Source organism: Melanostigma gelatinosum (assembly GCF_949748355.1).
Source record: "Melanostigma gelatinosum genome assembly, chromosome: 11".
Taxonomy (NCBI): Eukaryota; Metazoa; Chordata; class Actinopteri; order Perciformes; family Zoarcidae; genus Melanostigma; species Melanostigma gelatinosum.
The window spans coordinates 23,843,837-23,870,096 of NC_136644.1; the positions used below are offsets into that span (position 1 = coordinate 23,843,837).

General features: G+C 44.1%; 1 protein-coding gene across 1 annotated transcript; it reads left to right on the forward strand.

The window, feature by feature from the left end:
• Window positions 1-569: 569 nt before the first annotated feature.
• On the forward strand, window positions 570-25,666 carry LOC306784855 (nidogen-1-like; the record flags this gene model as incomplete). Its single annotated transcript, XM_079278998.1, has 20 exons — window positions 570-776; window positions 8,497-8,796; window positions 9,413-9,642; window positions 9,774-10,576; window positions 10,695-10,835; window positions 11,241-11,492; window positions 11,730-11,930; window positions 12,034-12,267; window positions 13,456-13,593; window positions 14,023-14,151; window positions 14,612-14,755; window positions 16,072-16,200; window positions 18,892-19,131; window positions 19,250-19,422; window positions 20,760-20,886; window positions 21,683-21,854; window positions 22,265-22,422; window positions 22,533-22,656; window positions 22,923-23,035; window positions 25,528-25,666. 20 exons carry the CDS (start codon window positions 570-572, stop codon window positions 25,644-25,646), a joined length of 4,134 nt encoding a protein of 1,377 aa, XP_079135124.1. The 3' UTR covers window positions 25,647-25,666.
• Window positions 25,667-26,260: the final 594 nt, after the last annotated feature.

Sequence of the window (26,260 nt, forward strand, 5' to 3'; positions counted from 1 at the left end):
TGTGTTTGAATGTAAAACGCAACACAATGTTGTTATTGTCATGTGGAAACTAAAAGATTGTGTCTCATGCAGATACATAATCCACATCTACAGTTTTACATAGTTGCATAAAGTCCAAAAACTCAAAGAATAATACATCCGGTTGGACTTTTGTACCAAAATAAAAGTCTTAACGCGTTTAGCAGAACTCAGAAACTAATAAACAAAACACGAAGCAATAAAATGCATCATATTTTTGGTACTTTGAGTGTATTATGTGTGTACTTTTACTTCAGTGAAATTTTTACTTTTACTTGTGTCAGAATATTTCTACACTGTTGCTATTTAAAAAATAAAAACGAAAGTCAAACATCTAATTACTTCTTCCACCGTTGACTAAAGGCCGAGCAACTACTTAAACACGACAGTTTCAGTTTGAAGAACATTTCCAGCCTTTTTTCTGTTTGTATTTGCCACTTTTATTTTGAAAAGAGTTAATCTGAAGCCACGTGATTGTTACTTACGCCCCCCTCAGTAACTCTCGCCGTTCCTCCATTCATTCATTCATTGTTATTATTATGATTGGGAAGATGTGTACCCGGTACCGGAGCTGGCTGTGGGTCTGGTCCTGCCTGCTGAGCCTGAGTGTTTTGAGCCGGGCTCTGGAGCTCCAAGAGCTGTTCGAGTTCGGAGAAGAAGCCGGAGACCAGCAGCTGCTGCTCGGCTCGGACTCCACCGCCGAGCTGCCTCTCAACGGATCTCTGTTCTTCTTCCGCGACACCTTCGACACAGTCTACGTGAGTTACACACCCAGCGGGTCGCGTGTTTAATGGGAAAGAAACCAGATTTAATCATGAAGTTCATTCATCAAAGATGCACAAGTGCTCAGGAATCAGTTCAAAGGAGCAGCAGAGCATTTAGTAGAAACACAACCTGGTTTCATCAACTCCAGGAAAGAACTGAGGAATGTTTCACAATTAATCAAGACAAAAAGTTAAGCAGCATTTCAGAAATGATACATTATGAAATTCAACTTGAAATAACTGAAATCAAAATGAGATTTGCAATTAATTTATGTGTGAAAGATTATTTTTTCTCTCATTTATACTTTGATTTTCAAAATAACAGGCAAAGAAATTCACTGACTTTGCCAAAAATATCTGACGAACAACTTATTAAACGAATGATTAACACAAGGAACCTAAAGCTAAAAATGTCTTTTAAACGTTGCACATTGAAGTTATGGTGGAATGTGATAAGTAACTTTTAGGAGTAAAAATACTCAAGTTTGATGTCAAACTGACACAAATCCAAGCACACAATGCTTCTTTATACACTTTTAATCCTTTTAAATTCGGATTTTAAGAGGATTTTGGTGCTAAATTCTGTTATTTCACACGTGTCTTTGAGGGATGTTTGGTTTTGTGAATCTGTCTCCTCTTCATCCTCATACTTCACTCTGAAGGTTAAAGTGATTTCATTTAGTTATTGATCCGGGTGGCTTTATTGATCGGTCTCCTCTCTCCTGTGTTTGTTGACACCCGATGAGGTTTTCTGTTCAATCGGTGAACGACACCTCCACTCCTTTCTTCAGTTCTTGCACTTCAATTTACACTTCCAGTCCTTTCAGGTCTCAGATTTTCACATTTGAAAACAACAATAAACACATTCTTCATGTCATCTGACTCCCACAACTTCCACTGTTCATACAACTTCAGCTGCTTGCAGTGCTTCAGCCGACACTTCAACTGATATCATCTTTTGTTTTCTACTCCTGAACTAATGGCACGAATGTCTTTCACAACCTCCACTTCAACTCCAGCTCAGTCTGTCACTTACACTTCAGAGATTTCATTTTTGTATATCGACTGCTGCTTCATTTTCCACTTCTTTCAGTGTTTCAAATGTTTCAACTGATCATCTTCCACAATGATCACACGCTTCATCGGTTAGTTTGATAAGGGAACTGTCTCCTCACTTCAGTCTTTGAGTCTGCTCTCTCTGTTTGTTTGTTGACACCTGATACGGTTTTATTGGCTTTTAATCTCCTCATTTTAAAACTGTTTTCAAAATAAGAGCCCCCTCTCTGTCTCTCCGTGTGTTTCCCCTGCTGCTTTGGTTTTAGATCCACATCCGTCCCGCTGGTTTCTGGCTCTTCAGTGCTTTATTGTGGTGACACGTTGAAATGATAGTGGTGTGACCAGACAGGTGGAGTGTGTGTGTGTGTGTGTGTGTGTGTGTGTGTGTGTGTGGGGATGCTGGTGGAGGTTTTGTTGTTTGTTTAGTTCTCTCAGAGAGACGGAGGTGTTGGAGTCACTGTGAATATGTGAACAGAGGCTGGAATGTGAGTCAATTAAAAGCCAACACAGATAAGCCTTTCATCAAGCCGAGACACACACACACACACACACACACACACACACACACACACACACACACACACACACACACACACTGGATGCATTCCTTGGGTCATGTGACAGATAATCCAGATTGGAGCATAAACATGTTTCCAACATGCTGAACTTCTGTCATTTTTTAAAATTTAAATTCAGTTCAATTCAAGTTATTTTTATTGTCTTGAGGAGTGAAACAAGAAAAGAGTTACGTGTCAACTTTTCTTTCAGCAATGCTGGTTTAACCAAACGGGCAACGTGGACAACTATCTGGGGGGCCACAGACGCCCGGGGGCCCCCCAGATAGTTGCCCACGCCCCCCTCCAAAAGACCCAGCTTCATTTCCAGTTGTTCTTGGTACTAATGATGTTTTGTAGAAGGTCCCTGTGTCGAAATCTAGTTCAAGACTTTTATTATTTTGGTTTTTATTATTTAGCATATTCCTGAATTGTGTTTTCATCAAATTACACACAGAAAACTTGGTTTTATTTCATTCTATGTTGGAGTAGTGGTTGATTTCTGTCTCTGTGTGGTGACTTGGAGAGTTTGTCACAGGAGCTCCTCTCGGCTTTACGGAGCTTTAGAGTCGCAGCTCATTGTTTATCTGTCCGACCCAAAACCTTCCTGTTCTGGTTCACTCCCGCCACCCTCATGGTGTCATTTTCAGAATAAAAGCTGTAAAAAGTGACTGAGGTCAACCAGCTCAGCAGCCAACAGCAGACAGACACCGTTAGAGACGAGCTGGTGAACAAAGCGCAGCATTCAGCAGCTGAAGAGATGGTGGAGACCAAACACAGAGATAAAAGACAGAGAATTGTCCACATTCATCAGGTGGACAAAAACACAAAGACGCCTAATTAACATCCATCACGTTGCTCTGTATGGATGTGGAAATAAACAGCTGTTTGTCAATATATCAACTTAAAAGTGCAGATGGTGGTGATGACAAAAAATCTAAATGTTAGAAAGATGTTATAATTCAGCATTTTTCTTTGTTGGGATGATTTGGCACATGAAGTGTAATCTGTAATCGCCGACAAGTCTTACTGTCGAGCCCTGGAGTCCATATTTGCGCAGAATTATGGGTAAACTTCTGAACAAAGTCTCGTGTAGTCTGCTCTCTGAGAGGACTCGCTCCAAGTCCACATTAAAGATGCTTAAGTGTGCTGAATGGTAACAAGATGTGTCCAAAAGACGTTTTCCTTTCACTCCTTTTTGACTCATTTGTTCAGAATTTAAATCATTTGCACGAGCAGCTGAACCTCGTCGACACACTGGTGCATCCACACGTGTGTGTTTCAGTCACTGCACCATTTGTTTGGCATCCTCCTGTTAAAACAAGCAGACCACACAGATCACTCCGCGTCTGTACAGGAAGTTACCGGGACGTCGCGAAGGTCGTGTCCGCGCTTCTCGTTATTTCAGACGCCGCGTTTGTTTGACTCTGAGAGCAGACACGTAATCACGTTTGTGATAAAACAGTTCGACAATGTTGCTTTTGCCCCACATGCTGCGACGTCGTTCTCTGAATTCCTTTTTTTGTTGAACACAAGAAGCCAAAGTTGTTCTGTAAACACCAGCAGCTGTACGAGAGCTTTCTCTAAATAAGTACCGTCTGAAACTGGCAAACTTCTGATTTAAATCGGGAATTATCTGATCAAAAAATAAGTAATGTAGAACAGACATTCGATTATCTGTGCTGAAGACACTTTTTAAAAAAGATACACAAGGAAAGTAAACATGTAAAGGGCAGATTGTCATAGAATCAGCAGTCACATTTCGCATAGAGGATGAACCTCTTTTATTTTGAAATTTCATCCTAAATACAAACTACATTTCTTTGCTTTGTTGTAATAAACTTTTCAGTCATTTTTTTAAAGACTGGTTCGGGACATCCAGGTGGGTCGCAGGAGGTTTTTGGGTCGCCACGTAAATTTGCAGAATTTCTTCCATCGTCTTTTGTTGAACGTTTATATCTGCCGTGGATTTTCAGAATAAAAGGTCTCTCAGCCTCCTTTGCTGGATTTTCCCGCAGTGCGAAGCTCTTATTGGTCGCTGTGAGTCTGCATTCCGTAAAGCACCCGCCCCCTCTTTGAAGTGCCTCTAACTACCCCCCCCCCCCCCCCCCCCAAATGAGCGACATCCTGTCGGTCCCCAGTAATTATCAGCACTATACGTCGACGCTCCTCAAGCTTTCTTATGGAGTGGTCTCGTGTGACGTCACAGTTTAGCTGTCGGCCATGTTGGAGTACACACAAAGCCACTGGCATGCACGGCTGAGTCGCATAACCTATCGGTGGTGAACTTTTGTGCTGTCTTTGGTTGTGGCAGCAGAGCTGATAGACAATAAATCATTCTTTCGTTTGCCAGCGGTCATTACACATCAAGGAAATGACACGAAGGAGCTATCCAAGCGACGTCGCGAGAAATGGCTGTCACGCATCTCTCGAGATATAACGGAATGGAATTTGGCGTACACTAGAGTATGTGCGGATCACTTTATAAGTGCTCAGTGATTTTATTTACAAATTCGTTTGTGAACAGTATTTAATAAAGGAAATATAAATTAAACTTTTACATGAGAAGGTTACCGAAGCTTCATCGGCCCGTGACAGCAGTCGGTACCAGAGACGTGTCGAGCGCGTACAACAGGCGAAACACAGAGATGCAGCCTCAGCATTGCTTGATATGAGTTTAACGTCGGATCATATATATATATATGTATATATATATATATATGTGTGGGGGGGGGGGTGAAGTTAGGAGTGAGTTGAAAGTGAATTCCTACACACACGCACACAATGACGTGCATGTACAATGTAAACAAACACACGTGTCTGTTTGCGCTGAGTAAACATTGAATATTGCTAAATATTTGACCAGATCTGTATATATTTACCCTCCCAATGACGAGATGAGAATTCCCGACGACCGTTGCTTTGACGTCTCGGACCCATCCACTGACAAACTGATTATAAGCGTCGAGCCCTTTGTAGCACTCCAGCTCGTCTTCTGTGTAAGGACTGGGGGTGTTCACGAGATACGTGTAGATGTTGGCGTAGTTTACCGATGGAAGATAAGTAGGATCGGCACTGAAACGATCTGCACTCATCGTATAGGGATCCAAGTTACCAATAACCTTCAATTTGGCCAGGTAGCGAACCTTTGATGCACTATCCAGTGATTCAAAGTATGGTATTTTCGCCGCACTTCCTTGTTTACGCGCCGCCATGTAGGTTCTGTATGTACTCCAACATGGCCGACCGACCTCGTAACTAAGGAGATCGTGACGTCGGTGAGACCACTCCATACTTTCAATCTGACGTCAGGTTTGAAACCGCCGCTCAGTTGATCACAGAATAAATCACCGTGGCTCTGCTCAAGCTACTGCTGCTGCTGAAGAGGTTTTTTTTTTTTTTTTTAATTCCTCGACAGGAAGCGGAGCGTCCTCCCTAGAGTTGGCACATCTGGAACGTATGGACGAGAGACATCTGTCCTCCAAAACCAGATGGCAGAGCTCAGTGCGTTTCCACCGCACCGCTGTTCTCACACTGATAGAGATGATCTCAGGGGTCGGACATGTGTGACGTCATCGACGTCCTGGCAAGTTTCCATCTCGCTGCTGCAGGTCCTCAAACACTGGCTGTATTATTACATGTACAAACCGGACATTGGCCGCCGAAAATATGCAGCAGAGAAGTCCAATGTGTAGACTTTACTTGTAAGGTATTACATGCAACTTTCCCATATTTAAATGTCTAAAAGCAACTAAATCTTCTCAAAATAAACTTCCGTCTTCACAGGAAACAACAAAACTACTTTAGTTAGGTTCAGGAAAAGATCGTTGTTTGGGTTAAAATAACCACAGAAGTGCCGTTCCTGAAGTACGTAAGTTACGTGACAAAGAAATCAGTGTTGACTTAACGAACAGCGGCCTCCTTGGTGAGAGATCTGTTTATGTTGGGCCCCTTTCAGCTGGGCCCTTTTGTGGTCTCTGAGTATAATTAGGCTCCTGGTAAAAACCTCCCTCACACTGAAGAAATCTGAACAAGAAGCTGACTGCAATGACAGCAATGGTGGTGAAGGGAACTCCCATGATCCCTTGCAACATCCCTTTACTTGACTTCATTTCTGTCTACATCAACTTGCTGCAGAGAGTCAAGGCCAACATTAATCGCTGTGTAACAATGCATTAGAAATCTTATTGCCTACAATAAAATCCCAGCGGTGAAAGCCGCTGGGAGACGTCGGCCTTTCACCCGCATGCTGCTGTCGTTCATGCGTTTCCGTGGAGGAAGTCTCTGCGGTGAAAAGCTCCCCCGAAGAGACGTCTGCGCTTAATCCCTCCAGGCTTTACAGAGGCAGCCGAGCAGGACGGCTTTCCTCTCTGGCTCTTATTTCATCTCCTCGCTCTCTCTCTGTCTCGCAGCATCATCACAAACTCACAGATACCTCTTTCATGTTCTTAGAGCGCTGGGGCTCTGACCTCTGACCCCCTCTGCTGCCGGTTGCTCGTAAAGATTTACGTTACCTGCATCTCCTCTGCTCAGGTGGAGTCATTTCCTCCTGTTAAAAAGGGTTAGATCATATATTTTGCACGAAATCTTTGATGTTTAATATGATGAAGTGGTGTCAATTATAATATTTTAAAAAATGTAGTTTGAACAAGCAAACATAAAAGTGACATTTCTGTACAATCAAAAAACAGCTGTGACTTTAAAGAGCGTGAAGCTATTTAATTTACAGACGTGTTTTTCCTCACTGATGTCCAGCCATGCAGATAGTTTTGTACACATCTCACCTCTTACATGAAGTTCTCACCTGTTGAAGAAAAAGGCAGAACATAAAGACAAGAGGAGGCTTTAGCAGCATGAAGTCTCTGTACTGAACAGCTGTTTTGTCTCTTCCCGTCTGGCCGACGGCAGAATGTACATGTGAGATAAGACGGAGGAGCGTAACGTATACAGTTTATGTCTGGAGCTGATGATGAGCCAAACATCAGAAACCAGCTCACACTGGATGGAGATCAACTTTCCTTCTGTCCTCCACCACTGCAGCCACCACATGTGTCTCTTACCTACAGGCCCACATTTAAAACGCCGATGTTTTTACAGAAGACTCTGGAGAGCATTTATGCTTTTGTTCGTTTACAGTTTCTGTGTGGACTTCACAATAGTTGTGCAGAACAAAATAAGCATTGATAAGAAAAGGAAAGTCCTCCATTTTGTGTCCATCGTCTTCATCAAAGCCGCAAACCGTGACTTCAAACGTCCGCTCCGTAGCGCTGATACCGCTTTGGACTGTCGCTCTGGCAAAACAAGACATCTGAATACGCCTTGTATTTCAGAGACTAACGAACAAGTTATTCATCAAAAGTCTGGTGAAACAATCGTCTGAGGCATCATTGAGAAGCTGTTTCGTCTCTTACCTCAGAGAGGATACGCCTCATGGTCACAGCTCAATGTTGTTCTGGGCTCAAACAGGAACTGTGGCGTTCGGTGTGAGTCGGATTTGAGTTATTGGGGTTAAAAAGATCCTTTCCTTCTGAGTGAATAAGTTGTTGTGTTGAATTCCTGTGGGCCCGACAAAGCGAGCCGAGCTGCAGGAGAGTCCAGGATCCGAACGTTTAACCGGAGGTCTCGATGTGTTCTGTAAATCAGGACAAACCCAGCCAGCCCCCCGTCGCTGCTCAAACATCAAGATCTAGATTCTTTGTAGCTTCATTCCTTCATGGTCACAGTCGGTACCCGTTCCCAGCGGGTCAACAATCCAGTCAACTATGGAAGAAAAGAAAATCCATCCTTTTTTCATATAGTTACCAAAGATAATCTCCTGAACATGAGAACGTTTCTTATTATTTTACCTTAATAAACACACCAGTATCGCTTTGTTAGGAAATCAAATATTAATTAGCACAGAATTCTGCTTAATTATTACATCATAATAAAAGGAAAGTTTCTCGTTGCTAGAAGATATGAAATCATAATTATGTGATATTATTATTTACTTTGTTGTTTCTTTTTCCAGTGGTGGAAATTAACTTTCATACAAACATACATGTGACAGAAATGATGCTGTACTGTTTTCGACCCTCCAAAAATAAACCTGTCTTCTCTTCCAGATTAACACCAATGGATTTCTGTCTGTCGAGCCCCCGGCGGAGGGGGAGTACCTGGGGAAGATGCCCGCCAGTTTCAAAATGATTGCAGCCCTGCTGGGAGACCTGGAGGACAGTGACGGACAGGGCAAGGTCCACTACAGGTGGGACAGCAGCCCGGATCTACTGAGTCAAGCCGCGGATCATATCAGGAAAGCTTTCCCCCGAGACGAGGGCGTGGAGCCCACCACCGTCCTCATCGTCACCTGGGAGGACATGGCCGCCCGGGGGATGTCTGGACGAGGAGACGGACTGGACACAAAGGTGAGGGGCCATGTTGGGTTTTCAAGAAGAAAACAGAGGATGGTTTGTTTTCTTATCTCAGATCTGGGGTTACACTTTTGCGGATAACTGAGACCCTTTGCTGGAGTAAAAAGTACTAATTCCACTCTGTAAAAATACTCAGAGTAAACGTCCTGCTTTCAAAACCATACCTGGGGTTAGTAAGTATTAATAGCAAATGGTGAAGAAGTAGGAGGATTTTGTCAACACATAAAGGAACATTTCCTCCTTCCGTTTGTCACAAACATCCAACATCAACACATCTGGAGATCTGGACAGAAAGGAGATGAAAAACAAATCTGACAAGTATCTAAAGCTGTGAGAAATGTAGTGGAGAAAGAGGTGCATTGTGGAGATGTAGTTAAGTAGAAGTACAAAGTTGCATTTAAGGGAAATACAAGTAAAGTACAAGTACCTTAAAGTTGTGCTTGAGTGTATAATACTTGAATGCTTTGAATGTCCCAAGCTGGTCAATAATCCTCTTGTAACATGTGTAGCTGGTGAGAACTCCCAGATTAATTTTCCTCCTGCTGCTAGAGAATCAGAAGAAATGTGGCTCCATGGACTCAAACTAACAATGTCCCCTTTGTACTTTCAGAGAAACACTTTCCAGCTGGTCGTGGCCTCCATGGTGTCGTCCTCCTGCGCCATCCTCTTGTATCCCCGAAACGGCCTGCAGTTTTTCTCCACGTCAGTAGGGGGCGAGAGCAAGCTCCTCGAGGCTGGCTTCAATGAAGGTCTTGTGGAGGGTTGGTTCTGGAAGCAATCGCAGGGGACTTACTTCCGCACCACCACCGATGAAGAGGCCTCCATCAGGGAACTCACCGAGTATGAATCTAACGTCACTTGTGCTTGAATATAACTCGACTTTGACGCGCTGACTTTTGAAAAATACCAATTCGTGACAAAAATGTCTTTTCATTGAGGCTGATTTTATCTTCCCTCCTTTATCCAACTAGAAAGACGAACGCGGGACAGAATGGAGTTTGGGTGTACGAGATTGGCTCCTCGCCATTCTTTGTTGCCATTACACCAGGAATGGTCACTAGCCTACCTGAAGAAGAGGAGGATGCCACCACACCTCCTTTACCAGAAGAAAAAGAGGAGTTCCCAACTGAGACTCCTACTGAGTACCAACCCAGTTACCCAGGATTTGAGACCATCACTCCAGGGTACACCGAACCGGAGACTGAAGATTATGAAGGACCTGGCCAGTTTGAGCTGGAATACCCTGAATCCGAGACTGTCATACCAACATACACCAACCCGGAGACTGAAGATTATGAAGGACCTGGCCAGTTTGAGCTGGAATACCCTGAATCCGAGACTGTCATACCAACATACACCAACCCGGAGACTGAAGATTATGAAGGACCTGGCCAGTTTGAGCTGGAATACCCTGAATCCGAGACTGTCACACCAACATACACCAACCCGGAGACTGAAGATTATGAAGGACCTGGCCAGTTTGAGCTGGAATACCCTGAATCCGAGACTGTCATACCAACATACACTGACCCAGAGAGGGCACAAACAAGATACCCGGACCCTTCTGAGCCGAGATACCCTGACCGAACCGAGACCAAATACCCTGTCTCTGAGCCTTTGCAACCGAGATATACAGTCCTTGAAACCAATGAGCCTAGATACTCTCCAGTCGAGCCGAGGTACCCTGATCCAGTCCAACCAGTGCCGCCCTATTCCCAGCCCCAGCAACCCCAGATTGTCGTGGTAGACGAAGACGAAGATCCCGACGTGACCGGTAAAAAGCTCGAACCTTTTGTTCTTGACCATTTAGAGAAATGTAAATCCTGTGATTATCCTGTCAAAGGTTTTTTTTCACTGAACCCGATTGGTTTGTCCTTTGGTTGTCTTCACAGTTTTTGCGTACAATTCGGAGACGTGTGCCCACAACAGGCACAAATGCTCGGCTTTCGCCGACTGTCGGGATTACAGCAATGGGTACTGCTGCCATTGTAGGCCTGGCTTCTATGGTAACGGGAAGGACTGTGTCACTGAGGGTGAGAAGCATTTTCAGTGTAATTCAAAGTGTTTAGGTTAATGGTGCACGTTTTCTTGGATTGTTACGAAGACACTACAAAGATCCAAAGACGGATCATATCAGTCAATCACTTTCGTGGGGTTATCCGTACATATTCAGTAAGCAAAACTAGAATTTGCAAACTGAACTTTGTGGTTTGTTTTGCATTTAGCAACAACAGTAGATTATATATGGAAAGAATGCATCAATTTCATGTTTGAGTTTGTCTGAGGAATAGGCTAGTAGAACAAAAGCTAACCCAAGAAAAGGCGGGACTTAGTTTCTTGTTTGTCTTCGGGTCACTTCCTCTCAACAGTGACCTGTTGAGACGCTGATCCTTAACAGGAACTACTGCTCTACTGATGAAATATTTGTTGTTTTCCAGGAAAACCACAGAGAATGAATGGAAAGGTGAACGGTCGAGTGTTCGTGGGGAACTCGCCTTCCCCTGTTGAGCTCGGTGACAATGACTTGCACTCGTACGTGGTAACCAACGACGGACGGGCCTCCGTGGCCATCAGCAACATCCCTGATGACCTGGGACCCTCCCTGCTGCCGCTGACCCCCCTGGGTGGAGTCATCGGCTGGGCCTTCGCTCTGGAGCAACCCGGCTACCAGAACGGCTTCAGTCTCATCGGTGAGGGAACGTATTGTTGTGTAAAGTACAGCCTGGAGCTGGATGATTGATTTATAATCATTAGCATTGCTGGCTACGATGTATGTAGATGTTGAAACGTTTTAGCTTAAAAGTTGTGTGACTATGGACCCCAATGTCCATGCCTGGAGTCCGCCCAGAGACCTTTGTTTCCGGTCCGTGGATGTGCACGACTCGGACGCTTCTTACACTCGCATGTTCTCTCACACGTCCATGCAGGCGGCGTGTTTTCCCGGCAGGCCGATGTGATCTTCCAGCCCGGTAACGAGCGTCTGAGCATCAAGCAACAGTTTACAGGAATCGACGAACACGACCACCTGGTGGTGAACACCGAGCTGGAGGGACGCGTGCCCGCCGTCCTATTGGGATCCTCCGTCGAGATCAACCCATACAAGGAGATCTACCAGTACGACAGGAACTGTAAGGACAAAGGACCGTTTTCTTGAGAAATATTCAATGGATTATTTACAAAACAATTTATAGTCCCACTAGATGTAAAGGTGTGTTCTTCTTCTCCTCTCAGTGATCACTTCCTCCTCCAATCGTGACTACACCGTCACCTCCCCTGATGGCAACGTCCAGACCAGAAGCTACCAATTGCGACAGACCATCAGCTTCCTGAGCTGCTCACACGACGAGGCCTCCGTGGCGCCGCCTTCCACCCAGCAGCTCAGCGTGGACCACATCTTCGTGATGTTCGAGACCCGCAACCATCTGATCCGCTACGCCATGAGCAACAAGATCGGCTCGGTCCACAGTGAGTTCTGACACGTCAAGAGGTTCCGTTCATCAGCACCGAGAAAAAAACAAAGACAAGATGTTTGAACAGTCTTCGTCTGGAAGTGTGTGTGTCCACAGACAGAAGTGTGTGTTCACAGATCAGGACAGAGCAGGTTTGACTCCATGCCGTCAGATGGTTCAGTACCTTGACGAAGAGACGTCCGTGTCTCGTGGTCATCCGTTGGGGACAGTCAAGAGTTCAAAGATGTGTGTTATTACCCGGAGGAATGCACTGAAACACGCCTCCAACAGTTTAGTGCCTCTGCGATGTTTGCAGTTGAACATCAGAGGAAAGACAAACAGTAATCTGAGCCCGGCTGTATTTCCTCAGCTGCAATGAGAGGAGGCTGTGAGAGTGTTGGCAGGGGGTGAAGGTCAGCGAGAAACCAAACCTCCAGTCCACAGAGGGAAGGGAGCAGGTGAAGGGCATCGAAAGGGTCTTTTTTCTTTTCTTTTTTTATAAAAAGGAGGGTTAAAGCTAAAAGTGCAGGTGGGGGCTGTTGATGGGATGCTTGTGGGGGGGGGGGGGGGGGGGGGTTCAGAGTTACACAAGCAAACACAACTCAGCCGGGGGTTTGTTGGCAAAAAGTGGAACATCTGCGTCGTGTTTCCTGTGAGGAGGTGAAGGTCTGGAGCTCCAGCACTCAGTTGCATGATGGGAGGACACAGTCTCTGTGGCTTCTCTACTGTGGAGTCTTTGTTCTCTCCTTCAGTTCATCTATGAACTATTTAAGTCATTTATTTAGCAAAACATGCTCTGCTTATCACGACGCGAGTATGTGCTGCTGCTCTTTGCTTTATGTCACGGTGGACTGACTATCTTGAGTTTTGGACTCTTGGTCAGACGAAAAATATACACTTTAATACATTCAAAAGATAAAACAACTACTTTATTGATCATAAAAGGGATTAAAAAGGTGTTCATTGATATTTAAAAATGCTTAATGCGTTCGGTCGTCTGACCTAAGTCCGCAGCGGTGGCCTAAAGGTTCGAGAAACGGATTAAACTCTTAATGTCACAGAGAGCCAAAGTCCTCACTTCTTGTTGGCGTTAGTTGTTGTTCCGGCTGTTTTTACTGTTCATATTCTCTTGTGATGCCACATTGGATGTTTCTGACTGTTGATTTTAACCTGCAGCATGTTTTTATTAATTTTTAATTTACAGGCAGTCTTCCAGAGCAGAACCCGTGTTTCACCGGCAGACACGGCTGTGACATCAACGCCGTGTGCCGACCAGCCGAAGGCCTCCAGTTCAGCTGCGAATGTGCGACTGGTTTCACCGGAGACGGACGCTACTGCCACGGTAACATAACCGCTGCAAACCCGCATATTGACAACACACGATAGGTTTTCATTCGTGCTGGGCAACGATTAAAATATTTAATCGCGATTAATCGCATGGATTTTTTGCGATTAATCTCATTGTTATGGCAAAGTTCAACAATGAATTCAAAAGTAGTGTATTGCGCACTTTTATTTTAAAAGTACTGCTATATGAACAAAAGGGCAATAACATTTGGTGCACGAGATGCAGGCAGCATGGTTTATATATTTGTTTTATATTTGTTACATTTTTCTCATGAAACACCTGCAGTTATGGTCCAACTTGCGCCACCTACAGGCAAAATAAGTCGCAGCAGACTTAATTGCTCGCTACTTTCTTTTAAGGGACTATACATTGTACTTGCTGAACTACATATCTTTCACCTCCCTGTCGGTGTGTTATTGGCAGATATTGATGAGTGCAGAGAGACTCCTGAGACCTGTGGATCCAACGCCGTCTGCAATAATCAGCCCGGAACTTTCCGCTGTGAGTGTTTGAGCGGCTTCTTGTTCGCCAGCGACGGAAAGACCTGCATCGGTATGTTTTAAGTGTGTGTGTGTGTGTGTGTGTGTTGACAGCTGTGTGGGTTGGTGGAGTGTGTAGTGCCTTTGTGTGTGTGTGTGTGTGTGTGTGAGACTTTGTTTGAAGAGCCCCTCGTTGCACATACAGATGTTCTTAAAACAATAAAGGATTTGTACGACTGAAAATGGGACAAAATGTTTCAAACTGATGTTCTTTGCTGAGCACAGAAGATGTGATTCATACAAACCTGAATTAGACTCTGTGAAGCAGGATAAATCTGCAGGGATCAGTTTGATGAATTATAAGTTGTTGTGTACGGTGGCCTGTAGTCCACTGATAAAAGAAAACGGTATTTTGAAAGAGCTGAAGGATGAAGTGAAACTTTCTCAGTCAGACGGCAGTTATTCCTCATGTTACACCCGACTCATGTCGTCCCTTTTAACTTTGCTAACATGTCGTCTGTGTCGTCCTGCAGAGGAGAACCGGCCGGCGGATCACTGTCGGAGAGGAAGCCATGACTGTGATGCTCCTGAAAGAGCTCTCTGCAGCTACACCGGAGGCTCGGCCTTCGTCTGCTCCTGCCTGCCGGGGTTCGTGGGTGACGGTCGGGTTTGTCAGGGTGAGTACACCGAGTTTGTCCGCCGTGTGTCGGTGGAGTCTGCAGACATCAGACCGACCGCTGATCTTCAGGGTTATGACTTCAGTATCAACTCGGATGCATTTAAAAAGCATTGATAAAGTCAGTGCTGAAGGTCAAGCAGCAGAACAAACAAAACATTTGATTTGTTTCGCTTGAAGGATTCTTTGAAAGTTTAGCTTTGTCTTCATCTGATATGAATGTGAATCATGTGAGCTCAGTAAACTTTCCCCAGATAAATACTTAAGAGATAAGTGGCATGGAGGGAGATTAAAAAGATGTTGTGTGGAAAAAAAGACTTTTATTATGACTATTTCAAATGTAAATCATAAATTTGGTGTCTGAATTATGCAGTTTTTCTTTCAATCTCTGTTAAAATAGTTTTCTTAAAGGAAAGAAGAAAACAATGCAACATTGACGGTAGTGTACCATAACAGCAGGACTTTCTGTTCAGCGCTGTGGGCCCCTTTGGACAGGAAATGTTTCCACCTGGACAGGAAATGCAGAACACTGCCTTACAGCTGTGCAGCTCATCTCTTATATATAAAGCTCCCCCACTCAGGAGACTCTGAGCTGAAGAATGTTCATATGTGGAGAGAAAACCGGACAAACGCATCCAGAACCTTTTTTTTTTCTTAACATGTAGCCTACTTTACAAATTCTTGTACAGCCTCACAGAGCTGCTAGCGTGGCTGTAGACTCTTCTACGTATTCAAGTTCTTTATTTCTTACGGTCATAGACTGTCACTGTGGAGCAGTCTCCCTCGAACAAAACCACTACAAATATGTGTAAAAAGTAAAAACATGCAGGTTAAAATAAAAAGACATAAAACACAAAAGTGTGAAGAATTTAAAATATAGAAATGAATAGACTAGACAAACGGAGGTGTGTTCATGTTTAACAGGTAGTAGTAGATCTCTTGTAGTTAGTGTACTTTGCCACTAAAAGGTAATATTGGATAAAAAATATTGATATGTTGTTTTATTTATTGTTGTATAAGTGTTGACGCTGAAAATAATTTCAGCAAAATGCCTCCATAACAGCTGAACGTGATCTTTATCCGTTGTTATTGTTGAGACTGAGATGTTGTGGATTAGTCTTTATTTAAAAAAGGTAAAGTCTCAACGCCTCATTTAAAGTACTTTAAAAGGGACATTTTAAGTGGATTTCTACGAAGGTTGTTTTTGGAGCCAGCCCCTGGTGGCCGTTAGTGGAACTGTACCTTAAAGCACCAAACATGGCGGTTGATGTGTCGGGACATTGCCTTCATCTTTGTGTCTTCTCTCTGCCCGTTCAGACGTAGACGAGTGTCAGCAGGATCGATGCCACCGCGCTGCCTTCTGCTCCAACACGCAGGGCTCCTACAGCTGCCAGTGCCATCCCGGGTTCTATGGCGACGGCTTCCAGTGCAGCCCCACGTCCTCAGGTGGGTGACTTACCACACAAACTGTTTGAATTCAAGTTTATATGAATGTGATTTCTTCTGTCGGATTAGGTTCATATTCCTGGAAATGAAGAGGGGTGTAAATCACAAGTTTTCATCACGATACAATATTATACTGATCCTTTGGCTGTCAATTTGATATTTTGCTGATATCACAAAGTCTGCCACGGTCAGGAAGCCAATGCTGAGGTGCTTTAAACATACATTCTCTCTAATGTCCATCAAAAAGAAGTCTGGTTGCATAGAAGTCTATGAGAAAATTACTCTTCTTCGCTCTTGATTTATTCCCTCAGTAAACATTGTAAACATGAGTTTATGGTCTCAATCTCTAGTTCCAAGTCTTCTTCAATACAGCATGATGTTCATTTGTGAGCAATATGAGATAATATCAAATGCCAATTTAACATAATCAGTTACAAACTCCTATATTTTATTACTGGGCTCTGTAGGAAGGAAGTGTGCATGGACGCAATGGTGACACAGAGGTGCCATGGGAATTTCAAAATAAAGGCACATCTTAAAGATGATATTTATCGATATTAGCACTTTACATCTATGATATTGCATCATTGAATCGGTGTATCGAACTATTAAGATCCTTTACTTCAGTAAAAGTACCACAATAATAACACGTTGAAAATACGACAACAAAGTGTACTTTAGGTATTTAAAGTAAAAGTATTCATTACGCAGTTAAATGTTCCCTATCAGTCTTTAACTATTACAGTACAAGTACCTCGAGTTAGTACAGTGCTTGAGTAAATGTACTTCGTTACATTCCATCAGCTTTTAATGGGTTAACGCCTGTAAAAATCAGTCTCCTGATTGACAAAGAGCTGTAATAACAGAAATGTTTCGGGTGTGTTGGTGTGTGTGGCAGCTCCTACAGACTGAAGCTGGTTTTCCAGACATTACAGAGACTAATGGAAGCTGTGTAAACTCTGCAGAGTGTAAACATTCAGCTGAAGGTTGGTGAAGGATGTTGATGAAGTGATGAGAGCGTAAACAGATTTCATGTCAGACTCAACAGACCCTTGATGACACACAGCTGAGGTCCGTGACCGAGGCTCCGTTCACGCCGCGGCTTCAGATCGGTTCAGGGTCATAAAATAATGAGAGCTGATAGACTGATGACCCTTTTTATTTATGAGTTTTGATATTCAGCGCGTCTCGTCCTGATCTCCATGTCTCTGGTCAGCAGTGTTGGAAGTATTGGTTTCTTCTTCTTTACTTTTATTCCTCTTTCATTTCTTTATGTCTTTATGTCTTTTATCCAAAGCGACTTACAATAAGTGCATTCACCAAGGAGGATGCAACCGAAAACCTGTGAGCAGGTGTACGTAGTTTACAGTGGAAGGGTTGTTGTTGTTGTTGTTGTTGTTGTTGGTTTGGCTTCGTTCCAAAGCTGCAGACTCCTCCAGTGATTCCAGGTGTCAGCAGCTGAGAGCTAATTACAGCTCACTCCTCCGCACCAAAGTTTTCTCATATTTTCGTCCATTTTTATAGCCTCTGAAATGCATGACTCTTTAGTCCTCTGTCATAACTTGTCACACTGTCTCTTACTTTACGCACACTGACTGTAAGCGGCTCCGTTTCCTTTTTTCAGGACGGCCTTTTGATCCTCTCTCTCTCTCTCTCTCTCTCTCTCTCTCTCGCTCTCTCTCTCTCTCTCTCTCTCTCTCTCTCTCTCTCTCTCTCTCTCTCTCTCTCTCTCTCTCTCTCTCTCTCTCTCTCTCTCTCTCTTCTTTCTTCTTGCGGTATCTCTTTTCGTCTGGTTGTTGTTATCAGACGTGGCGCTGTCTGTCAGACGGGGAGTGTTACGGCTGCTCTGCGGTTCGCCGGATGCCCTTGAGGATAAGAGCGAGGCGGCTCTCTTCCAGATGTCACTGTGGCCCCTGGATGTGACTGCGGAGATGAAGAGCCTCCTGCTCGTCTTTAATTCGTGGTTCTCTCCACGGCTCAGCTCGCGTGTTTATCTGCAACTGCCACGTACAGAACCCGAGCAAGAAAATTCAGTTAAAGAACATTACACCTGTGAGGATATATGTTTATGTTTATATCAGCTCTTTCTTTGTTCGGTTGTGTAGAATGTTCTGTGATTTTGTCTGCTGTGAAAAGAGAAAAAAACAATAAGGAAGATAAAGAAGTATTATATGATAATAGAACAGGAACTTCATTTGAATAATGAATCAGGTCAAAAGTCTGATGATGAGACAGAATTTCCAAGTCATCATAATTATGAGTTTCTGTCGTAATTCATGTCAAGCACCTTCAAATTGTACTCCCATCTGGAACAATCCTGATTTTCTAAGTCACAAGACTCCTCTAAATCTCCACACATGGTCCGCTAAAGGCATCACTCATCTGAAACACATCTTCAACAATAACACCATGGTTTCATTCCCTCACTTGGTTCAGAAGTACGGCATCAGGAGCAATACATTTTTGGAACATCTGCAACTCAAATCATCCGTTCAATCCAAACTTAACATTAAGGCCACTAACCTAGAATTAGGTTAGGAAAATAGGCTTTTTGGACAGAACCAACTCTCAAGTGTATTTCAGTGAGAACTGTGTAACTGTGATATTTAAACGTATTTAAAATATATATTTAAAAGTATTTGTTCTGTATGTTTTTGTCTCACGGTGACGTATTTCTTTCTTTGTTCCCAGAGCGCGAGAATACCCCGTGTGAGCATCACAGAGAGAGCGCCCAGTCGGCCACCACCGACTCCGGCCTCCTCTCTTACTTCCGTCCTCGGCCGGCCGTCGGTCAGTACGTCCCTCAGTGTGACCAACGCGGAGCCTTCGAGCCCACGCAGTGCCACAGCAGCATCGGACAGTGCTGGTGCGTGGACGGCAACGGCCAGGAGATCCCCAACACCCGCACGGGACCCGGCACCACCCCTCTGTGTGAGTCCACTGTATCCTCTAAACAAGCTTCAGCCTCTATTCTGTTTATTTCAGGAACACGTGAATGTTTGTCCTCATTAAACTAAACATCTGCCTCCCCCGGACGATGAACTCGCAGGCATCGACCAGGCAGTGACTCCCGCTCCGGTGGGTCCGACCCCGCGGCCCGACGTTCGCCCCGTCGCTCCGGGAACACACCTGCTGTTCGCTCAGAGCGGGAAGATCGAACACGTGCCTCTGGATGGGTACAACATACAGAAGGAGGAGGCCAAACCTCTGCTGCACCTCCCAGTAAGACATCACTGTTTCAGGCAGTAACGTAAACATGGCCGCCAATAATCTTCCAAAATATATCACCAGGTTTTAGATCGATTTTCTTCCTCCCAGGCAGCCACTGATATCAGGCAACTTCAATGAAAGTCTGACCTTCTTTAGACCGACAACACATCACAGTCAACACGGTGACGTCTGACATCCGAGGCTGCAGAGTTTTTGCATTAATGAGCCGTTTTTACAGAAAGTTAAACCTGGAAAATGACAAGAACGACGTTTTTGTGTAAACCACAAATGCAAATCAGTTTCTGATTTATTGATTCCAGTTATGTATCAAATCCTGGATCACATTCTTACATTATTTATGCAAGAAAATGAAAGTGCTTCATCAGCGTGATTTGTTCTGAACTGAGCTAAATGCTTACCGCTCACATTGAGAATGCAAACCAGTTGATGTTTAGCTGAGCACGTTAGCATGCTAACATTTGCTAACTAAACACAAAGTGCAGCCGAGGCCGATGGGAATGTCATTAGTTCTGAATCAAAGTTTCGGACTCATTTAAATGTTGACCTGATGATGGGATATTATTGGGTTATTACAATTCATGCTGAGGGGAACATGCATGTCTGAACCAAACTCCATAGCAATCCATGCAAACGTTGTTAAGATATTTCAGTCTGGCCCAAGAGCTACACTGCTAGCATGGCTAAATAAAAACACATTCAGATGTCAGATAAGTAGCTTTGAACTTTGCTTTTAGTAATTAAAAGGTTCAATGGAAAGACTTTTTGACGGTTGCTTGCAGTCTTTGTGCTAAGCTAAGCTAAATATTGTCCTGGACCTCTCCCTAGCTGAATGCGCAGAGATGTAGCTAATGTCCTTATGTAATATCTTTCCAAAATGTTGGACTCTTCTAATCGTCATCAAAGGATAATTCCACAAAACAAATGTGTTTGAAAAGTGTGAATGATTCCGAGTAAATGCTGAGAGAATGAGCTCCTTGTAGAAGTGGAAAAAAGGGATTTCTTGACATTGGAGAGTTTTTCTCATGACGACATGCGGTCCTCATTTTGAACAACGTACACACACATGAATGAGCGTTCCTGGTTGCTGTGGAACAATCCTCCAATTGTTCTTTAACATACTTCAGCATCAGAACTCTTTTCTTCTCCGTCACGGAGCCCATAAGTTAATGTATTGATGCACTGCAGCCGAACACAAAGCTTCTCCGTCAGTGCGGGCGCCTTCGAGTCCGATGGGACGCTGACGTTCTGTCACTTCTACACAAAAGACTCTTTGAAAGTGAAAGTCCAGCTGAATGAAACCGTCTGTCTCCTCCTGCGCTTCCTCTCAGGACCGGGTGGTGATCGCCGTGGCCTACGACTGTGTGGAGAAGATGGTTTACTGGACCGACATCACCGGGCCGGCTATCAGCAGGGCCCGTCTGAGCGGAGGAGACGTCATCCCGGTCATCACTACAGGTGCAGCAGACATCACCGGTCCAGTCGTCTTTAGAGAGGCTGAGTGACGTGATGCACATACATCACACTCCTCATCCCTCACGCTTTGAGTCTCATTGCACCAAGCAGAGTCCTTCGAATGAGGCCAAACAGGAAGTCGATTTTTATTGTTTGCATCCCATAAACCTGTAATTAATGTACACCTTTTACTTTCATTTCATTTTTTATGATCACACGGATGCAAATAGGGCAAGAAAACTTAATTTATATTTTTATTTTCAAAACAGAAGTTACAAGTGTTGAGACATCCTGTTCTGGACCAAAGTGAAGGAGGTTTGGAGAGCGTCCACTGAAGAATGTAGATCTTCGGTTTTATTTTTGTTTTAATTGATAATACCTACTCGGAGCTTGGTCACCAGCTGATACAATGTAGATACAAGTGGCTCAGGTGTACTCGGATAAAGATGCAGCTTTTGTGATTAAAAAGTATCGCTGTAATGATATTATTAACAGATAAAAACTTAATTTATACAACACTTAACAGAAAGGTACAAAGTGCTTTCCATGGTTGAACCGGGTACAAAATCATTTCAGGACTGCAATGAAATAAAATCAGACAATTATAACAATATTAATTGTTCGATTTTTACAAGTTTTGTGGAGTGATTTTAAAAGACGGCACTGATTCTGCCAGTTAACGGCCTCATGCTAAAAGGTTAAATCAAAAGTCCAGTCAGTCACTGTCAGCCTGTGACGGTCAGATGGTGCTGATCCATCAGCTCGTCCTCTGACGGACGTCTGTTCCTGTCGTCCTCAGACCTCCAGAGTCCAGAGGGCATCGCCATCGACCACGTGGCCCGCCTCCTCTTCTGGACCGACTCCATGCGGGACACCGTGGAGGTTTCCAACCTGGACGGCAGCCAGCGGCGAGTCCTGTTCGACACCGATCTGATCAACCCTCGACCCATCGTCACCAACCCGGCCTACGGGTGAGTGCTGGAGAAATGACTCGAAGAAACCTGTTCATGTTGTGATTGAAATACTAGTTCCATAAGTAACATGAAGTCATTAAGGTGGTAGTAAAATGCTGGTTGAGCCCAGAATACCAGTAGTAACAGTGGTAGTAATGATATGAGCTAGTAGTAGTAGTAGTAGTAGTAGTAGTAGTCGTAGTTTGTAGTTGTTGATGGTGGTACAAGTAGGTAGGAGGTGGTAGTAGTAATAAGTAGTTGTTTGTAGTAGTAGTAGATGTTAGTGGTAGTAGTAGGTAGAAGGTAGTCGTAGTATGTGATAGTAGTAGTAGTAGTTAGAAGTAAATAGTAAGTGGTAGTAGTTGTAGAAGGGAAACGAGTACTATCAGTAGTAGTTGGGTCTGACTGGTTTCGTCCTGTTGGTGCAGGCGACTGTACTGGGCAGACTGGAACAGAGACGGGCCCAAAATTGAGATGTCCAACATGGACGGGACGGATCGAAGCGTCCTGGTGAAAGACAACCTGGAGCTCCCCAACGGTCTGACCTTTGACCTCGAAGAGCAGCAGCTGTGCTGGGCCGACGCAGGTGAGACTCACCTGACAGGAACCTGAACCCCCCCCCCCCCACTCTGATCCATCACCATGTTGTTGTTAGTCCTGATTGATTGATTGATTGATTGATTGATTGGTCTGCAGGAACTCATAAGGTGGAGTGTATAGATCCTCACCGCAGGCTGAGGAGGCAGATCGTTGAAGGGATCCAGTATCCCTTCGCTCTCGTCTCCTTTGGAAGGAACCTTTACTACACCGACTGGAGGAGGTAACACTCTCGTTTACGAGCAGATTATGCTCCAGGAACAAAGTGGTCTCCTTTAAACCCTCAGCTGGCATTTGTCTTTTTCAACCCCCCTGAACACATCATCGCCATTCGCAGGATTTAGTCAAATAATATCGGTCAGGCTGACGGTCTGAGTGGATTTTAAATAAACATGGAAGTCACATAAAAGTGTGTTGAACAGCCGCGTTAATCTGACGATCAAACATCTCTGTGTGGTCTCTGGTGAATGTTTTGGTGTTTTTTTTCAGGGAGGCGGTGGTCGCTGTGGACCGTCAGTCAGAGAAGGAGACAGAAGAGTTTCTGCCACAGAAACGCTCTCGGCTGTACGGCATCACCACGACACCGACACAGTGTCCACAAGGTACTGCTACGTTTCACTTACAAGCTACAGATTAGTCAGTCCTGGAATCAAGGAAATCAAGAACGACATAAGCAATCATAGGACATGTGGAAAGAGCCTGGTAGTGCTCGTTTGTCTGTGCTCAGACCAGCATCTGTTGATAATTACTCAGTGAGCGCTTGTTGTAGTTTTGGTCTCCGTGGAGGAACTTTATGTCCCGTTAGCGACCGAGCTAGCGCAGAAATCTCGCTACTATGACAGTGACTCGGCCCTGTGAGTGTTCGCTACGCTGCTAAGTTTCTAGCACCACCTGTTTTGTAAGTATGAACTCCACTGTGACACCTTCTGGTGTGACCAGGCCTTCATTCTGTGAGCTCAGGGGTCAAAATAAAGGGATCTCAGTGGAGTTCGGCTCCCCATGAAAGAAACATGAGCTCCCCTGAAGGTCCTCATTTGAGAAGGAGAAGCTCTGCAATGTCCTCATTTGTGGTGTCACTGTTTTTTATCTGTATGAATATATATTTTCCTGTATATTTGGGTTCCTGAGGCTAGGCTAATAGTGTGTTTATTTGCGCCTACCAATTTCCTGCTGTGGCCATCCATGTGTGGGAGGCGCATGCTGCACACACAGACCGTATATAAGAAGTGGACGTAGTCATCGTGACGTCACCCGTTGGTTTGTGGATGGCCGTTTTGAAGCCTTGAGTTCAGCGATTTGGCCGTCGCCATCTTGGAATACGGCCGTCACTGTCTTGGCTACGAAGAAGTGTTCTGCTCTGTTTAACACAGTAACACAAACCGTGTGTGTTGGTGTTTTTACTGCTTCTCCTTGGAGAGGGATTTAAAGAGGGATTGCAACAGTGAATGTATTGTTTCTTTGTGTTCCCAGGCTAAATAATCTCTGTATGAATTGAAATGTACTGATGGCATGTTTTTGCACGTAGGCGGGTGCATTCATGCACCGGCATGCGTACAGCACCGTCCCACCCGTGAAAGCCAGAGAGCAATGCGAACATCGAGCGAGCTTTAACGGGGTCGGTAGTTGCTCGCCAAATTGTAAACAGAGCCGGGCTAGCTGCCCAATAAAAGGAGTCATCTGTATCTAACACGGGGCAATCGTGAATGGAGATTCACCCTGCGAGTCTGGGATCAGAGCAGTACAGTGACCGTGCTAACTGATTCCAGATGCCCAGAGTAACGTGGATGGATATAAGCGTGGGAACTCTGGGTGTAGTGACCTCAGGGGGATGCCAGCTGTGGATATGGAGACTCACAGCTGGCTCCGAGCCCCCCAACTATACAGTGATGAGAAACGGCTTCACCGTCCACCTGCTGGGTTTCTCTGCAACACTGACGGGTTTCAGCCGCCAATGATGAACGCTTCATCCACTTCCTAAAGCTGCAGGCTCACGAAACATTCCTGTTTCACTTGGCAACATGTTTTTTTTCGAGATCACTGTCGCGTTGTCAGTGTGCGTCACCGGTGGTCCAATCTGTTAACAAAGACGTTTAATGTACGGAGGGGCGTTTTCACTCATGGGCCGTTTTGAGGAAAGGGAAAGGAGGCTTTAGTTCCAGATGAAGCTCTCCAGAGTTTGGGATGTTTGGTGAAGTCTAGAAGCTGCCGTTGAACTGTTTCCAGCCCAGAAATCGACTCACTGGTCCGGGTTATTCTTTCAACGAGCTCTGATGAGTCTACCTCTCCACGGAGGAAGCTAAATGATATGATTAGTCGAACATTTATTTATTTATTTTATTGTGAAAATTTTGGAAGCATTGAAGAAATCTGACGCTGAACTGTAGAACCATGCCAGAGGTATCTACAGCAGCTTTCCATTGACTTTTAATGCAGTCGAGCTGCCTCACAGGTGTTATGTGAACCTGCTAGCTGCAGCTAATAACTACTTTCATGATCGATGATTCATCCATCAGGGTTAACTTCAGCATTGAAACACTTGAAATGGAAAACATTGTATGGCCACTGAAAAATGTACCACTGACAAATAACAAAGCATTCAAAATATTTAGTGTTTCATTTTTTTGCATTCTGTTTTTGGATGACAAACAATTTTTTTTATGCAATTGTTTTTTACTGAAATTTAGTTTTTACGCTACCATATTTTTTTCATTTAAAGTGAATTTTTTTTTGCAAACTGACCTAAAATATTGTGATTGAAAAACACAAAAATAAAATGGTTTTATGTTGTTGTAATTATAGTTCAGGTATATATAGTTCCATGCCAAAACGTTAAGAGCATGCTAGTTTGTTAGCATGCTAACATGCGCCTAGCTAACGTCAGAGGAACTGAAAGCATAAAAAAACACATTCCTGGAAAGTGAAAAGTTGCTGCAAGTCGTTCTGAACTTTAGAACATGGTTGTTATTGTTATTGATACATTTTTAATTGAACCTCTTGTATCTAATGAAGCTTTCTGACAGATGATTTATAGATATAAAGTAGCAGCTTGGGTGTGAATGGCTCCCTAACATTGTCCCCTTCTCTTCCCCGTTAGCCTACAACTACTGCTCCAACAACGGCGGCTGTTCTCACCTGTGTCTGCCGCGGCTCGGCGGCTTCACCTGCCGCTGCCCGGACGCCGATGGCGGCCGATGTGTCGAGAGGAACCTGTGAGGTCTGCAGAGCGACAACAACAACAACAACACTGCTGCTGCCACGAGGGGAAAAAACACACTTAACTCAATCTGGTGTTTTCTACATTTTCTTACTTGAATTGAACATTTCTACAATCCTCTTCGAGTGTTATGTGTTTCTGGCCGTTGACTGCTGTTCAGACCTCACTGTATTTATGATGTCACACTGCAGGTAAGATCGTTTGACTTTTCTTCCTGTAACTGAATTCAGATTCATAGTTTCTGATCTTGTTTGTGCAGAGCGCGTTTGTAATCTGACTCCTGGTTTTAAGTTTCTCTCCAAAATCAGAAGAAAGTGACACTAAATCTAGAATACAGGGATTTTACTAAATAGCCAGAATGAACTTAAAACACAATGACCGAGCAGTTGATAATCATTTATCATATCAGTTGAAAATCATTTGAAAAGGTATCGAACGATGACCTTCACGTTGTGTTTTTATGTATTTTAAAAGTGAAACTCCTTATTGATTTCTTATAGATGTTCTGAAAGAGAACTGCGTAAAACAATCGGATATAATTCTCAAATGTTCTGCAATGATCAAAATACTTGAGTATTGGTTCCTAAGGGCCTTGAAATACATTTTAAAAAGC